General features: G+C 39.5%; 1 protein-coding gene across 1 annotated transcript in view; it reads right to left on the bottom strand.

Annotated features, from left to right (window-relative positions):
- Positions 1-17,853, bottom strand: part of SLC7A11 (solute carrier family 7 member 11) — a 74,267-nt gene that overhangs the window by 12,607 nt on the left and 43,807 nt on the right. Inside the window, exon 7 of the mRNA XM_049770076.1 lies at positions 362-485. Within this exon, the coding sequence (XP_049626033.1) occupies positions 362-485 (124 nt within the window). The remainder of the gene's footprint in view (positions 1-361; positions 486-17,853) is intronic.

Genomic DNA, 17,853 nt, shown 5'->3' with positions numbered 1-17,853 from the left:
AGAACATAGGGTAAGCTGCAATTTGCACATGCCAAAATGTGTTGATTTGAATCCAGTAACCACCAAGGTCTCTTAAAGACACATTTCAAAATAATGAAAATTGTCTTGAGAAAGTTTCCGACAAGCATAGGTAAAAACGTTCCACTGGGAACTAACAAGACAAAGATTCAGGACTTGAGCTGCCTTCATGTAATATAATATGCAGAGGGATGTTCTACATTCTGCAAGTGTTCCTTATCTTATCATTGAGGTCAAGATAAGATCAGTCTGTATCAAAATCATTTTCTGAGGGTAGAAACCAATAAACCTGTGTCACCTCATTAACCTAAATTTCATTGGCCTCTGCCCAACTTAGACTTACCACAGCCACTGCCTTGGAGAGCAGCAGATCCTCAGCGCTGATGGTGGTAAAATAGGCCACATTGGTCAGCACATAACCCACAGTGACAATGGCCATGGAGATGCAGATGGCCAAGGGGATGGTCCTGGAACACACAAATGTGCCACTTATGCATTCTGTGATCAGTTGTCCTCTGAACTCCCAAAAGACAGATGACAGGCCAAGACCAGTGAAGATGAAAATGGCATGTGTTATCTTGTGAGTGTCTAGAAACCTTGTAGGATGAAGAACCACATTATTTTTCTGTGACTCTTCAAGGATGGATCTTTGGTCTATCTTGATATTTGCTCCCCAAATCTAGGGCCAATTTTTCCCATTCTCACCCCCATCAAAGCCAGTTTTCTCAACTCTGAGCACACATCGCCCCTTGCAAGACTTGATCAGACACTTGTTGCTGGGTAAACATATTTGTACTCCACCTGGGAATTTGCCAGTCAGTGGAATATACATTTCTACCAAACTCATGGGTATGTCCCAAGACATCATATGTTGTGCCAAGACACCACAGTCTGGAGAAGCTCAGGTCAAATCCAAATCCTCAACTTGGCCCCCATCTTTAAAATCTCACCTTTAAATAAAAAACAGTGTTTTTATTCCAGGTTCCCTTACTACACCCCTGTTTGGCAGTCTCTTCTCTGGCCCACAGGAAGCACCCCATTGTGCTATTAATGGGCGGTTCTATCTTCCTTGCTCAATGGTGGTAGCATTGTCATGGGGAAGAATCACAGACAGGAGTACCTCCTCACCATGGGGCTCTGCCCTGCCAGGGATTCAAAGGAAGATCAATATCAGGAGTGTCAGCCTCCTAAAACCTTGATAATCCACTGAAATGAGAGGTCAAGTACTGAGAAGAGCAGAGGACCAAACCAATGCCAGCCTTGAAGTCAGGCCTGTCATGGCTTGAGTGCCTGTCATGGATAGATTCCATCCCTGCTTATCAAAATCACCTTGTCCTACTCTTCCTAATTCAAATGACATGAGGCTTCAGCTCCCTGGACACAAGCTCTGGGAGCTGGAGGGTTTATTAGCAATTCTGGATGGTGCCACTGGTGAAGACTCAGTAAAACTTCCTCCAAGACGGGGCCGGCGAGGTGGCGCTAGAGGTAAGGTGTCTGCCTTGCAAGCGCTAGCCAAGGAAAGGACCACGGTTCGATCCCCCAGCGTCCCATATGGTCCCCCCAAGCCAGGGGCAATTTCTGAGTGCGTAGCCAGAAATAACCCCTGAGCATCAAATGGGTGTGGTCCGAAAAACCAAAAAAAAAAAAATTAAAAAAAAAAAAACTTCCTCCAAGATAAAAACACAGCACAGGACCAGGAGGGGAAATAAAGAAAAGAAGGCTGTCAGTCTCCTCTACTTTCAAGGAGAGTATAAACACACTTTTCATTTTAGTTTGTACCACAAAGTACAATGCCAAGAACATTTTTTTTTCCAAATTGTTTAAAAAATAGCTTTAGGGAGTTTTGGTTGTCCGGCCCCACTTTTAAAAGACAAACAGGCTTTGTTAATAGTAGTTCCCTGGAAATGTATCAAAAGAGAAAAAAATAAATAAATAAATAAATAACATGATCGTCAAATCAGTGAAAACAGGAATATATAACTTTGCTATTGGTCAAGTAGGTGATGTATATATTAGTGGTCTAATTAAGGGAAAATATATTTAAAATTTAGAAGAGGCTGGGAATTTGATCAGTGGCACAACTGTGTATGGAGGTTCTTGGATCCTTAGCACTGAACAAAGAGGATGTGAAGGAGAGAGAAAGAGAAAGAGGAGATAGGGATGAGAGGGGAAAAAAGAGAGAGGAGAGAGATGTAGAGAGAAAGAGAGAGTTGGTATCCCAAGCAAGCAGTCATGAGTTCCAGCAAATTCCCCTCAGCTCTGACCTCAGGATCCTCCTTTCCACTGTAACCAGGAAAGGAGAAGAGGGCTTCTCGGATGTGTTGGCACCAACAGTCATCATTTACCAAGGACAGCACTTAACTTATTCTCAAAGACTTGGCACCATGAGCTTACTGTCTAGTTCCCAATATCAAAGTTTAGGAGTTACTGGATGGTTGATAAAAGCTATTAGGGCATGCCAATCTGATCTTTCTGGAAGTCTTAGATACACAGAGTTGATAAACACAGCAAGTAAGCTAAGATTAAGGCAAATGGCTCCTGATAATGAAAGGAACTGGGAGGGTCAGGTCAAGGCGCCTGTGCTGTGAGAGGTCTCTGATACATCTAAGGGCAACAGACGCATTGTCCAATGCTGAGGCAAAATGACACAGCTAGGAGCCCCACTTTCTCAAAAGCGTATGAATTGTTGCTAGAATTAACAACAAATACTGAAAACAGTGACTTTGTCCTTAAAGTTATTCATCATGAGATGTTGTCTTTTCAATTTACAGGTATTTTATATGTAAAATTATGAGATTTTGCTTATATTATTTTTGTGGTATCAAGGGGACTGCTCATATTTGTACCGATACACAGCCACAGGCCAAGAATTGAACATATTGAATAATGGTTTTCACTCAAAAGATAATGAATTATCTTCATTTTTTGCAAGTTTATTTTAAATTGTCACCTCTAGCAAGATGTCTCACATGGAGTTAATATTAGTTTTAGTTATCAATATTATATATAAAGGGATTAGAGATCAGCTTTGTGGTAAAGTTTAGATCACACGGCCCCTATCACTGGCACCTCCCAAAATAAATTTAAAAATCAGGCAAAATGTTTGGGATATCAGCTATGATCCACATTTCATTTCATTTTAATTTTCATTCTCAGGAATATTCCACCTCGAAACAGAAATGGCTGTGAGTTCTATCTATAGGATCCACCAAGCATCAGCAAAGACACTGTCTTGTATCTTCACAGAAACACGGGTCATTTAGGATAAAATGGGGGTTGTCAAGAACAACCTAAGCCCCAGAATATAGTGAGGAGAAGGAAAGAAATTGAGTAGGGGAAGGGAAAGGCACGTGAAATGACAGGGGACCAGGGCCAAGGGGTCTTGGTGCATTGGTGGTAGTAAGAAAGGACAGAACTAAATATCCAAGCCAGATTTAACAATAATAACAACAGGAGACCTAAAGTTTAACAACCAAACTTTAAAAGCTGCCTGTTAATATGGCAGGTTGGGGTGATGGTGGTAGCATGGGGTGGAAAGAGGTTGATACTGGTGGTTGAGATTGGTGCTAGATCATTGTATTTCTAAAACCCGACTATTAATAACTCTGTAAGTCACAAGGGTTTAAATAAAATTAATAAAAATATAGAGCATTTCAAATTCTTTTTGACTTGAGATAGAGAATAAACATAGGAAAAGCTCTTTCCAACAGGGAGTGGTGTCTGGGTGAGGTTAAGCCAGTGAACACACTCATGTGGATTTGGAAATGAAACCCACAAGTTCTGGGTCTGAGCTATACATTCCTAATGTGTTGTGTTACAAGATCACAGCTTCTTTATTCTCACATCCCTCAGAACCACAGCTGGCTTGGTCCTTTCAGGCAAACAAACACATACTTTAGGTTGCAGACAAGTAACTGAAGGTCCTGTCACAATACAGTCTGTGACAGCCAAGCATATTTGTTCTCTGGACCTAAAGGCAATCAGCAAATAGTTTAACATAGAGTAGTACATTTTTGCTGTTTTGGGGACACACCTGGCTATGCTCAGGACTTACTCATGGCATTCAGGGATCACTCCTGGCAAAGCTGGGAGACCAAATGGGATGCCAGGGATTGAACTCAGGTCATTCATGTGCAAGGCAAGCACTCTACTTGCTGGATGTTTTTCTCCAGCTTCAAAGTTGTTGTTGTTGTTGTTGTTGTTTTAATTTTTGATCTACACCCAGTTGTGCTCAGAAGTTACTCATGGCTCTGTGCTCAGGGATCATTCTTGGCAGTGCTCTGGGGACCACCTACAGTGGCAGGAATCAAACTCAGGTCCCCTATATGCAAGGCCAGTGCCTTACCCACTGGACTATCACTCCAGCCTCTAGAATGCATTTTCTGGCTTTTATTTGTTTGTTTTTTGGTTTGGGGGCCATACTCGGAGACACTCAGGCATTATTCCTGGATATGTGCTCAGAAATCGCTCCTGCCTTGGGAACCATATGGGACACCAAGGGATCGAACCACGGTCCATCCTAGGTCAGCCGCTTGCAAGGCAAACGTCCTATTGCTGCGCTACTGCTCCATCCCCTAGAATGCATTTTCTAATATGCCTTTTACATCTGTGTTTGCAGCTGAGCATCAGTAATAATTCTAGTTTTCAGTATTTCAGATAACTCCAAAAACTGCCAAAAAAAAAAAAAGAAAAAATGTATCTGGCTTCATTTTCCAGTAAGTTCAGGGCAGTTGAAGCTTCTAGAGATTTCAGATATGCAGATCATAGGAATAAATGTGCAATCACTTGGATTGAGGCTATTCCTAAAACTGATCTATCATTGGCGTAGGCTCTGAAATGAGTGTGAATCAAATCTGTCTCACACAGCAGCTCATAGTTTGCTTCATACCAGTGGCCAGAAGTATCCAGAAGCATCTAAAACTGTCCTCAGCTCTGGGCTTAGCAACATAACTCACACTTGGTTCTTTCAAATCCTTTTCTTGTGTGTTCCAGAGTCTTGTTAGAAAAGTGGTTGATGTTCTACATTTTCTATGTTAAAAACATTTGGAGATGTGCATTTGGAACAGGAAAAAGGCAGAAGAAAACAAGGGGGAACTAAGCTTCATCAATGTCAAAGTTCTTGAAATGAGATACAAAAGGAAAAGAAAAACAGATTGCTCAAAGCGTTTCTTTTTTTATCTAGTGAGTGTTCTAGGGACTGTTTGTTTACACATCATTGAAATATAACTGCAACTGATCTCAACACCGTTTTAAAAATAATATTAATACATTTTAAGTATTTGGGGCAAAATGATCAAACCTTGTACATCCAGCATGCCAGGCAGTTATACCCCAGGACCTGATTCCAAAACTCACTTGAAAGTAATGCCTATTTCCTACTTCCTTTACAACTCTGTAGCAAGGTACGAAATATTTTTATAGACCTCACCTAAAAATGACTAGAGCTTTTCTTCTCTGTGAGCCATCATTTTTCAGCATTTCTCTTTATGAAGAGAAATTAGAAATTTTACCCTGCTTCTCCTACTTCGGGCACATCTTACAAAAGCAATAAGATAATGTCACAAAGAAAAGCTATTTGTATGGACCAGAGTGATTGCATAGCAGTAGGGAGTTTGCCTTGCATGCTGCTGACCCAGCACAGACCTGGGCTTGATCACCAAATGGTCCTTCAAGTCTGCCAGGAGCTATTTCTGAATGCAGAGCCAGGAGTAACCCCTGAGTGCCACCACATGTGGCCCAAAAAACATGAAAAAAAAAAAGAAGAGAAAAGAAAGAAATGAAAAGAAAAAAATCTATATCTATTTTCCATTCCTGTGGGGCTTTTACTCCATCCTTCATAGTTTCCTGAACATTCTTTCTTGCTCATACCAAATTCTCTGGAGGTCTCTTAGACCTGAACTTCCCTACCTAGTCACAACTCCTGATTTTTCTAGCTGGGACTGAATTGTAAATAATAAGTGTTCTTGCTAGTTTTCCAGACAGGAAACAATCAGATGACAGATGACTGAAGTCATATGAATCCCTTTGTGTGTTTTCAATGGCTCTGCCTCATTGTCATTGAAGGCGAGCATCTCTAGTTCTGCACAAAGAGCAGAGAAACAGGCTCTTAAGAACTTGACAAAAGACCACGAAGATGATTCACCTCCAAGTGGGGAGGGAGGCAAGAGCTATCAGTGAAAGCAAAAGAAATGTCATGAGAAGAAAACTATCTGCTTAGGAACATTTCTTCTGTTCTCACCTTATGAATCTGTCCAGGCCTGACTGATCAGGGAAGTCACAAGGGGAAAGAGGTATGATAAGAGCAAACATTTCACCCTCAGCTTCTCAGAGCCCCAACATAGGAAGGTTTTGGACAAGTCTACAGAGACCCTTAAAAACACAAGATCACCATGTCTGCTCACCACTGTCCAAAGGAAGAATGCCAGCCACCAATAGGGAGAAGAGACAGAGTGACTGCAGGGACCCAGGAGGAAGGAAGAAGCATAGATTGACAGGCCACAGAAACAGAAGTATATCCGGGGGAATGTGCACAGATATTTCAAGGAGAGGCAAAGTGTACTACTGAGCTCCACAGATAAATGAGACCCTGTCAAGAAGACAGACAGATAAGCCAGTCCAAAGCACTCTTCTCAGCAGTGGCATCCCTAACAATACCTTCCTTCTCACCTTCCTATTAGAATGAATCCATGACTAGACTCAAGTCTTTCGTACAAAGTAGCTTGAAAGTACATTTCATTTGCTTGAACTTCAGGTAGACTCAAAACCTTCACAATGTCTGCATCTCATTGATTCTCATCTTTGAAAGACATTAGGTGTGTCTTCCAAAGAGATTCCAGTGACCCATATTCATCAGGTGTATAAACACAATGATAAATAAGTTCATCAAGTAGCAACCCCAAACTGGTTTCTAATCAAACAGTACCAAATAAACCATGGAGAAGAAAGAATGTTTTAGTAACAATAAATTAGTTTCCACACATTAATACTCCGTTTTTAGTTTTGCTATCTGGCTTTTAGAATAGACCTCTTAAAATTTCATTACTTTATTTGTTTGTTTTGGGGCCACACCTGGTAGTGTTCAGGAGTTACTCCTGGCTCTGCACTCAGAAATCACTTTTGGTAGGCTCAGGGTATCATAAAGAATGCCAGGAATTGAACACAGTTGGCCAAGTGCAAGGCAAATACTCTATCCACTGTGCTATTGCTCTGGCCCAAAATTTTCATTTTTTTTCCTCAGGGTTTGGTGAAACCCAAAAGCCACCAGAGGAATATAAACTCTTCAGGAACCAGTTTTTTTTTAGCACTCTGGAGATCCTGATGCATGGCTGAGAAAAATCTATGACCCTTTCCCAAATGTGTGCTCCTCTTTGTCCAGTAGAAGCTACTTCTGAAGATGACCACCCTCACCACAGTCTTCTATCCTGAAGGTTGGAGCTCACATTCCTCTATGTCAATCCTTGGACCACTCAAGCATATCAGAGTTAAGAGAGAGATGATACTATCACTCTCTGTCCTTACTTTCAACTTGGGGTTAAGGATGTGGTGGGATAAAGGTTTACTCTGGATGGAATCAGCTTTCAGAACGATAAACCTGTGGAAGCGAGTCCAGCCAAAACAGCCAGCAACTGATTAGATGATTGAAATTTTCACCTTCTGATTAAAGCCACTTCTGGGTATTGTTTGCTTGTTTGAGTTGTGGGGCTAAAACTGGTGGTACTTAGGGGACCTTTGGGACGCTAAACATCTAATCCAAGTCAGCTGCATATGCAAAGCAAACCTCATCCTGCCCACTGTTCCATCATCTCTTCAACCCTAATTAAAGGCACGGAAAGCCGTGTGGTGGGTCTGTGATCACAATAGCCATGATCATTCATGGGTGATCTTCAACTACAGTCCACAGCGCCATGCTGAAATGCAGGTTCAGAAAAGATCAAAACCACATGTCTGCTCTTTGTTCTGACGGCCCATCTGTGGGCCTGGATGCAATACAGGTGCTGGTCTGCAGGTATGAAAAGCTTGAAAAACGCTTCCCTGAATTATTCAAGAACAAAGGCCCCACTACTATGGAGAAGCCACTCGGTGTAATTCTCCATTTGGAAAGCTATGTTTTCTTCTCCACTTTGATGGCATACGAGGCTATGGGTTTGATAAGAACTACCGACCTAAAAGGTTTAAAAGAAGGTCCCAAATGAGCAACTCAAAGGAAAACATTTACATCGGAACAAAGCTTCAAGTGTAAAAAAAATAAATTCCTACTTCCCTGAAACCGAGCCAAGCTAGACCCATTGTTCACTATTTTGAACTTAAAAATCTTCTGTTCTTCTGACCACTGGGGCCACCAACCTAAGCAAGATCAAAGTGCAGCTGCCTCTCTTCTGACCAAGGCCTCCTAAAAAGACAATGTTGAATAACTAGGCTCTGATGCTAAGAACAAGGCAACATAAAATAAATAGACCCCAGCCGGCTCAGGAAATAGGAGAGTCGAAATTCCCCTAGGCCATAAACACATGAATTAGAGGGAACTGATAACACTTCTTCCACTGCACACATAAATCAGGCCCCATTGCCTTTTTGGGCAGTCACACTAGGAGAAAGAGAACAGGTAAATAGAATGAGGAGTTGGTTAGTCATGACAAATGAGCTAGGACTTCTGCCACTAGAACTGATTTGATGCTGCTGGCCAATAAATGTGGGTCACTGACTTTTTTCATAGGGTAACCTGGGATGAGGAACAGGAGGTGTATGGAGGAGACAGGGGAAACCACCTAGTCTCACTTCCACTACTTCTGTCCCCTTACTGGTTTTAGAGCTGGATATTCTGCCAATGAAAGAAAGAGTCCAGTGCTTTCAAACATTTTCAAATCATGCTTCCAAATGCCACAAGTCCTCCCACTATGTCTTTTGATCCATATTTGGACCCAAATCTGGCTTCCTAAAGTTTAAATATGATATAATGTGGTTTTAGAAAGGACCTACATGTACAATTTATTTATTTTGGGAAGTGGAAGCCATACCTAGTAGTGCTCAGGGATCACCCCTAGAGATGCTCAGGATAGAGCCTATATGGTGCAGGCAATAGAACCAGTGTTGACTGCATGCAAGGCAAGCATCTTAACTTCCAAACCACCTCTTCGGATACCTACCTGTGGATTTTCAATGGTATATACCTATATATAGTTGATTGAGATAAAGTTTAAAAGAATCATTACTAACAAACCTTGATGCAGATGTTAGGGGAATTGGAGAAAAATTCTTAGTTGGAAAAAAAAGTTGAGTGGGGAGCTCTTCGTTTGAACCTGGCTTCTATGTTCATGGTCAATTCCTATAGAAAAGCCACCAGGAACATAAGACAGCAGCTAAAGAAGCAGTCAAAGACCCCACAGAGAGGAAGGAGAAATGATGGGTTTTATCTATCTATGAGTATGGGGGTTTTGTTCTGTTGATTTCTTTTTGAAAAGGAGGAGATAACTTCCATCTATAAGTGAGATGATATTATGTGTCTGTCTCTGACTTATTTCAGAAAATAATATGAAAATAACCTTACCATCCATAAATTAAAAAAAAAAACTCTTTTGAGCACTAACAGTCATTTCTGATTTTCACATGCATAATACTCAGCCAAGTTGACAGAAATGCAGGCCATCACAAAGAACACACCAAGTGTTCCCTCTTAATCTTTAAGCCAGGGGTCTCAAACTCACGGCCTGCGGGCCGTTTGCGGCCCTCCGTACAACATTTAGTGGCCCTGTCCTAAAGGAATCTTTTTTGTTTTGTTTTGTTTTGTTTTAGTTGTTTGGGTCACACACCCCAATATTCAAGGCTTACTACTGACTTTGCACTCAAGGATCAACCCGACTTTGCCTCCTGCCGCCCCCAGGTAAACTGAGTTTGAGAACCCTGATAGTAAGCAAACATCTTCGGGAAGAAACATCAGAGCAATTTTTTACTCTCAAACATAAATGATCCTAGTACGTCACTGCTATTTAGGTGACTTGTAACTACAGGAGGAAACTTCCTGGCCTATTCAGCCTTTTTATTTCTTTTCAGTCAACCATTATGTCTAAGACTCTTGCTTAAAGTCATGGTTGGTTTCATCTGAGAGAAACAAGCTACTGTGGAAATACAATTTAGGATTAAAAATATCAGAAGACAAGCATGTCTCCCATGTTGATGGGAGGATTCCCCAAAACTATGATTTATACTGACCAGATTGAAATGAATTCTACCAAACTATCTCTTCGACTCTTCCTTTCACATCATTTTCACAGCCCTGCAGTAAATCTGTACAAAGCTCCCACAGAAAACACAATAAACAAATGAAAGCAACAAGGAGGTGAAAGTAGAGGAGGGGGAGATTGGAGGAAAGTTGAGCCACAGTTTGAAAAGAGAAAAGGAATGTTTATTCCAGCATATCCTCGTATGAATTCTAAATTAGTCAGTCTTTGAGAACACCTGATTTATGAACAGGATCACATAGCCCCCAGCTGAAATCATTTTTTTTTTAATAAAAAGCAGGAAACCTCCTGAATTTCATTGCAGATTTAATATCAAACACAGCAGCCACATGTGAGCATTTCCTCAAAACACAGGAGCATCGTGTGGCACTATCAGTGGGCAGAGTGGAGGGACCAGGCTAGAGAGTCAGGAAGTACAGTAGCTGGACATGCTAATAAGGGGGTCAGAGCACACAGGACATCAGAGGCAGGAATGGAGATCCCCACACAAAGAAGTCCCCAAAGACGGAGAGGAGAGCCTTCCTTAACAGGCCATTGGGTTTGAGAGAGCATGGAAGTTCTGATTTGTGCTAATGTGTATTCTTGCATTTAGAGAATGCCAAGGGTGGAATAAGTCAGAGGAAGAGAGATAGACACAGAATAGTCTCACTCATCTGTGGGATTTAAGAAAAATAAAAGACATTATTGTAATAATATCAAGAGACAAGATGATGAAGGCTGGAAGGACCAGCTCATGAAATGAAGCTCACCACAAAAAAAGTGTGAGAACTACACTAACAACTATCATGACATTGTAAATAAGTGAGAGAAGTACAGTCTCACATGTAAGTATGTAAGTCTCGAATGCAGGCAGGAGGTGGGGGAGGGGGAAATGGGGGAAAATGGGGGACATTGGTGGTGGGAAGGTTGCACTAGTGAAGGGGCTGCTCGTTTTTATAACTGAAACCCAACTACAAACACGTTTGTAACCATGGTGCTTAAATAAAAATAATTAAAAAAAAAAAAGAAGCATTAAAAATAAAAGAATATGCAAGAGATTTGAAGCCACCACAGAGAGAAACCCAGGGTTATAGATGGATGATTCAAACCTGGTTACGTTGTATGTTGTAACAGAGGGAGTATGTGTCTAAGCTGCATGGACATTGGGTTGGAAGTTTTGTGGAATGTTCAGGGAAAATAAAGGATCTTGTGCTTTCTTATGTGTGTTGTTTGTGAACTGTGGATCACCAAAATCCTGTATTAATTGAATGGTTGTATAACTCAATGGACTGCAATATTTACTTAGTCCATTCTATTTGATCAGATTATAAATGATTGCATTTGTCATATTAGATAGTAAGTTTTTATATGATACATTAAGATGTACATCATATCAATACATCTACATACATAAAAAGATAAGACAGTTTATAATCTCCATGGGAAAGAATAATTTTCCACACTATAAGTATAACTAATTGCATACATATAGACTGCATAAATTCATTCATGTATAATCCCCTATGGAGCAGTTCCAACAGTTGTATAGATCATGAAGAAAATGCGTTCGCATATTTTCTAAATTCCTATTTACCTTTTGGTATTTGTTATTTTGTAAAAAGCTAATCTGAAAAACAGAAAACAATTACAAATGGTGTTTTACTCATAGAGTTTAAACTTTAAAAATGAAAGACCAATGCCAGGGAAATAACTCAGGAGTAGAAAACCTGCATTGCATCTGTGAGGCCCTGAGTTTGATCCCTCATTATCACAAAATGAGTGAATGAATTAAGAAATAAATTCTAAAAGATAAATACCAAAAAGAATAAACATAATTAATTAATGAAATTTTTGTGGATTATTTTAATATGTTTAACATATGAAAGAAAAATATAAAGCTCATAATCATAATATTTAAAAAAGTTCCCACAACTGCATAAGAATTAGTCAGAGTGGGGATGGAGGGAGGACAACATCGGTGGTGGGAATGCCCCTGGTTCAATGTCACTATGTACCTGAAATACTACTGTGAATTATTTGTAAACCACTTTGGTCAAAATAAAAATTATTAAAAAAACGTTGAACGCTGTTAAAAAAATAAAAAAGAATTAGTCAGAGTATAGAACATATCTTTACATAGTGCTTATAATATTACGAGATAATACTACCATGATTACTTGAAAAACTCTGAGCTATCCATTTAAACATTTTATACATCTTCTCTTACTATGCATAAAGATATGAGTATAAACTGTCTTCATACAACTATTTTACTAGCTGATTAAATCTATGAATTAATTAAATAATTAAGTCAACTAAATCTCTGACTAAATCAATATTGGTTTAGTCAGACACAAATAAAGTAATCAGCAAAGATATATTTCTTCCCAAAAAAAGAAAGTATTATAATTTTTATAATAAAAATGTACATCATACAAATATAAAGATAGTAAGAGACTAAAAAATTAGCTTTATACATCATTTATATATCGCAAATATTACTATATAATTTTATAATAGCTTATAATATAATAAATGATCATAAATTAAGTATATATTACAGCCCATCTGGTAACACAGCTGTGCAATAAAAGCTGAAATATTGCGAAATTTTGTGGAGTGGGAATCAAGAGCCCGTCAAACTAAAAGATATTTATTCTAGGTCAGTTAAATGGTAAAAACCTTAATGAAAAAATAAATCAACAGAGGCCAGAGTGATGGCGCAGCAGTATGGCATTTGACTTGTACACAGCTGACCTAGGACAGACCACATTTTGATCCCTGGCATCCTATATGGTTTCCCAAGTCTGAGGAAAGAAAGAAAGAAAGAAAGAAAGAAAGAAAGAAAGAAAGAAAGAAAGAAAGAAAGGAAGGAAGGAAGGAAGGAAGGAAGGAAGGAAGGAAGGAAGGAAGGAAGGAAGGAAGGAAGGAAGGAAGGAAGGAAGGAAGGAAGGAAGGAAGGAAGGAAGGAAGGAAGGAAGGAAGGAAGGAAGGAAGGAAGGAAGGAAGGAAGGAAGGAAGGAAGGAAGGAAGGAAGGAAGGAAGGAAGGAAGGAAGGAAGAAGGAAGAAAGAAAGAAAGAAAGAAAGAAAGAAAGAAAGAAAGAAAGAAAGAAAGAAAGAAAGAAAGAAAGAAAGAAAGAAAGAAAGAAAGAAAGAAAGAAAGAAAGAAAGAAAGAAAGAAAGAAAGAAAGAAAGAAAGAAAGAAAGAAAGAAAGAAAGAAAGAAAGAAAAAGAGAAAGAAAGAAAAAGAGAAAGAAAGAAAAAGAGAAAGAAAGAAAAAGAGAAAGAAAGAAAAAGAGAAAGAAAGAAAGAGAATGATCAAAACAAGAACAATTTAAAACAAAGAAGTATAATGTTTTTTCTTTTCAGTTAATTAAGGTTTCTATAAATAATGATAGTACCAATAGGCAGTGTGAACTATAGCTATTATAGGAGGAAGTGGGTATATACATGTTTAGAAGGTAATTTAAAACTACCAAGAGACGTTTTGTTTTGTTTTTGGGGGGTCACACCCGGCAGCGCTCAGGGGTTACTCCTGGCTCTATGCTCAGAAATAGTTCCTGGCATGCTCAGGGGACTATATGGAATGCGGAATTCGAACCACCTACTTTCTTCATGCAAGGCAAATGCCTTGCCTCCATGCTATCTCTCCAGCCCCATCTACCAAGAGACTTTTTAAAGACTTTATTAGTCTTGAGCATGGTCATCCACTTCTAGTAATCTTCTCTAAAAATAATCAGATTTGCTTACAAATCCAATATATTAAAGGTATAGCACAGAATGATACATTGAGAACAATTAGACACACTTATAATACCTGACAGAAAAGTTGAGTCCATATTGGACTTTTACTCAAGAAAATACTATCAGAAATAGTACTCACTGTTTTTTAAAAATCTAGAGAAAAGAGAAAATTAAAATAAAAGATTATGGGTCCAGAGTGATAGCACAGTGGTAAGGCATTTGCCTTGCACGTGGAGGACCCAGGAAGGACAGGATTTGATCCCCGGCATCCCATATAGTCCCCTGTGTCTGCCAAGAGTGATTTCTGAGTGCAAATCCAGGAGTAACTCCGGAGCACTGCCAAGATTTGTCCAAACACAAATCAAAATGAAAATAAAATAAAGACTATACTTAGAGAAATAGGTATTTTTAAAAAGTTATGCCAAATGTTAGCACACTTCTTGCAAAGGCCCTTCTATTTAGGAAGAAGGATTGCACTGAACTAAATGTAAGAGATTCTGAATCATCATAGAGGAAGAATATGCTAAACATTAAACAAATACCAAGTCTAGGAAGGAAACATATATGCCAAGTTTCTTCCCAAGTAATATTATTCAAATCAACTACACAGAGACACAAATGGAGATGAGAGAGAAATAAGAGGGCTGAGACATTTCTTGAGATGTGATTTGGATATTAAATATAATGTCAATGTTCGATGTGTCTTCCAAGCATTTTAAATTTTGATCATCTTTTATAATGAAAATAATGGAGAGCACTAACATGTGTGTTTTGTTTAAGTTCTTCTATGTAATTTTCCAGCTGTGTAATTCTGCCACTATGGCTTTCTAAGACATTTATTTCCTTTAATTCCATATGTATGGATTCTCTCATGTAAAAGTTCTTCTTTAAGTTGGTTTATTTGTTCATCTATGGATTTCTTGAACTCGCTGGCTAGTGATTCCTAGATTTCTTTTGCCATGGTTTGTATTGCTGCTTTTAGGTCTTCATCTATTGGGCCTGTGGTGGACTTGGAAACTTTTTTTTTTTTACTTGGAAACTTAATAGGATTTTTCTCCATATCCCCCGTTGTTAGTGTCTTAGTTTACCCATATTTCTTTGCATTTGGTGGTTTGGTTTGGAGTGTACTGCCTTCAGATTTCAGCGCTCCTTTGTCACCTGTAGTGTGGTTCTGGGTCCCTTCTTTGGAGTGCTACTCTAGGTTGGTATGATGGCTGCGGTTGCTGAGGTTTGGCCCTGCCCTCAAGACTCCTCCCTCATTTTACCTGCCTGAAGGCATAGGTCGCCTCTGCCTTGCCCAACCGCAGCAAAGTTCCCCTCACCCTTTACCTTTCAGAAGGTGTGGCAGAGGTCTGGGCCTGTGTCAATTTGCCCCTCCTGCTCTACCTGTCAGATGCGTGGTTCCCTGCCGATTGCTCCTGACCCTGCCCAGTAATGGTGGAGGGCTGCCAGAGCTTTGCCTGTAGTGCGTGGTCAATTTCTGCCTTCCGTTCTACCTGTCAGAAACGTGGTTCCCGGTCCTAACATGTGTGTTTTGAAAGTACAATGAAAAATATGAGGTTTTCCATTGACTGTTTCCTGAGGGGATAGTCCCTTTCTCTCCTAACTCAATGCATTTTTTCTTAAAATTTTATTTATATCATTTTTTTCCTTTGTGGGGTTGGGAAAACAGTGAAGCTCACAGGCTACTCCTACCTCTGTGTTTGGGGAAGCGCTCTTGACAAGACTAAGGGGAGGTGCCAATCCTTGAACCCAGGCCACCTGCTTATAAACAGCACTAAGCCTGCTCCAGTCCCTCAAAGGTATCTTCTGACCCCAGACACAAAGTAAAGATCCAGCCATTGAAAAGTAGAGCAATTGTGCTGTGCTAGGAGAAACACATGGGCATGATCATGAGAACATATTGTATCTAGGAGCCCTGGCTCAGAGAGGTGGTGCTGAGCAGCAGTATTGAGTGAAGTAATCACACCCCACCTTCCCAAGTTGTTATAGAAATGGCGACCACAGGACAAGACTATTTTTGGAGGAGAAAATACCTTTTTTCTCAGAGAAGCAGATGTAGGTCCTCTCAGACCCAAGGAGGGAAAAATACCTGCCAGCTATAGAAGCCTTTGGCCTCAGTGTCAGAATTAGATGGGAACCAGCCTAAATCCTAAACAGCCATGAGCCAAAGTCAACTGAGTGTTCAATTTGTAAATGTTTTCCCCACATTGGCCACAAGATCATATCTTCACCCCAAAGCAAGCATCTAGGGCATTAAAAGAATTAAGGGGCCAAAAAGGACCTAAGTAAGTGCATTTAAACTATTAACCCTTCTTCTGCCAGATCCCCTTGAGCTAAGACAAAGAATTTGAGAAATCAAACCCTATTCCTGCTCAAAGATTCCTGATACTGCTTCTCAGTCTTTTCATTTGTCATTTTCTGCCTCAAAAGGTTCATCCTGTCTTCTCTGTCAATTGTGTTTTGTTTGCCTCAGGCAAGACTATAGGAAGTGATGCCTTGGCAGTATCAATACAGAAAAACTAAATATTTCTCCCCAAGGAGAGATCAGCACCATTTAAAGAACTAATATTTCTGTATAAACATCAGCGAGAAAGGCAGTGATTTTCTTTAAATATGCGAACATTTCAGCATTTTTCTAATCATCAAGTTTCTGTTTTAATCTTGGAACCAAATGACCTTCAATAAAAGTCTTGGAATAGATGTCTTAATTCAGCTACCCTCAGACCTCTTTCATTATCTGTTTGAATAACAGCTTTGGAAAGTCTGATGCAGACAAATGTTAATGGTTTTGTAGTTTTAAAAGCAGTTTTGTTCTGTTCTCAAGTGACATTCAGGTCACTTCTAATGATGGCATGCTCCCCCCCAGCTAATTTCAAGGCTAAACTCTTGCCATATCCATCTCTCTTAGATTTATGTTCAACCACACTAAATGATTGGAAAGAGGATGGCAACAGAATGAGGGTTTCAACTTGTAAATATAGATGGATTAACCCATCTCTGTGGCTGCCATTTCTCTATCTTTACAGTGAAAGAAAATTTGAGGTTACTTCCTTTCCAATTTTCTCATCCCATCCCTTTGTGATTTATTTTCTCAAGGTTAATTTGTACATGGAGGTAATATGAAGATGGAAACCATTTAGAAACCATTAGAAATGTAGAGATAGGATCACATTGTTGCTCTCTCTTCTTGAAAGCATGTGATGGAAGAAATCCAGGAACCAAAGAGTCATGGTTCATAAAAGATCAGGACATGGGGTACCTATAAAAGATCCCAGATTGGGGGAATCTTCCAGGTTCTGAGAATGACATTGCTTGCAAGTCATATATACATCATACATGAAAGTTGCACATTATCATCTCTGTGAAGGGAATCACTTAGCAGTACTCAGGTATTACTCCTGACTCTGTGTCCTAGTATCACTCCTGCTGGGATTCAGGGGACCATCTGTGGTACTGTGGATTGAACATGGGTCAGCTGTGTACTGGTGCCCAAACGACTGTGCCATTCTTTACCCTGTACCTTATCATCTTTAGTCTTTCTCATGGTTGATAACATGCCCATAAATTATGGTACTTAATTTGCATATATAATGTAATTCAGAATGCTCTGTGCCATAAACAAGTTAAAAAATAAACTACTGTACAGATCAAAACATAAAGCAGAGGAATTTCTTGGTATATGATTATGACATTCTCAAGTTAATTAATGAGTATTGGATAGGACCCAGTTTTTGTCACAGATCTATCTACACCACATCTATCATTTAAAATAAGAGACTATGAAAAAGGGGACAACAGATAAAATGCCACTAACAGTCATAAATAGTCATCTGGGAAAACAATTTGATTTTAAAAAACTACACACTTGATTCC

This window comes from Suncus etruscus, chromosome 3, assembly GCF_024139225.1.
Source record: "Suncus etruscus isolate mSunEtr1 chromosome 3, mSunEtr1.pri.cur, whole genome shotgun sequence".
Taxonomy (NCBI): Eukaryota; Metazoa; Chordata; class Mammalia; order Eulipotyphla; family Soricidae; genus Suncus; species Suncus etruscus.
This window is presented reverse-complemented; position numbering and strand designations above follow the sequence as displayed.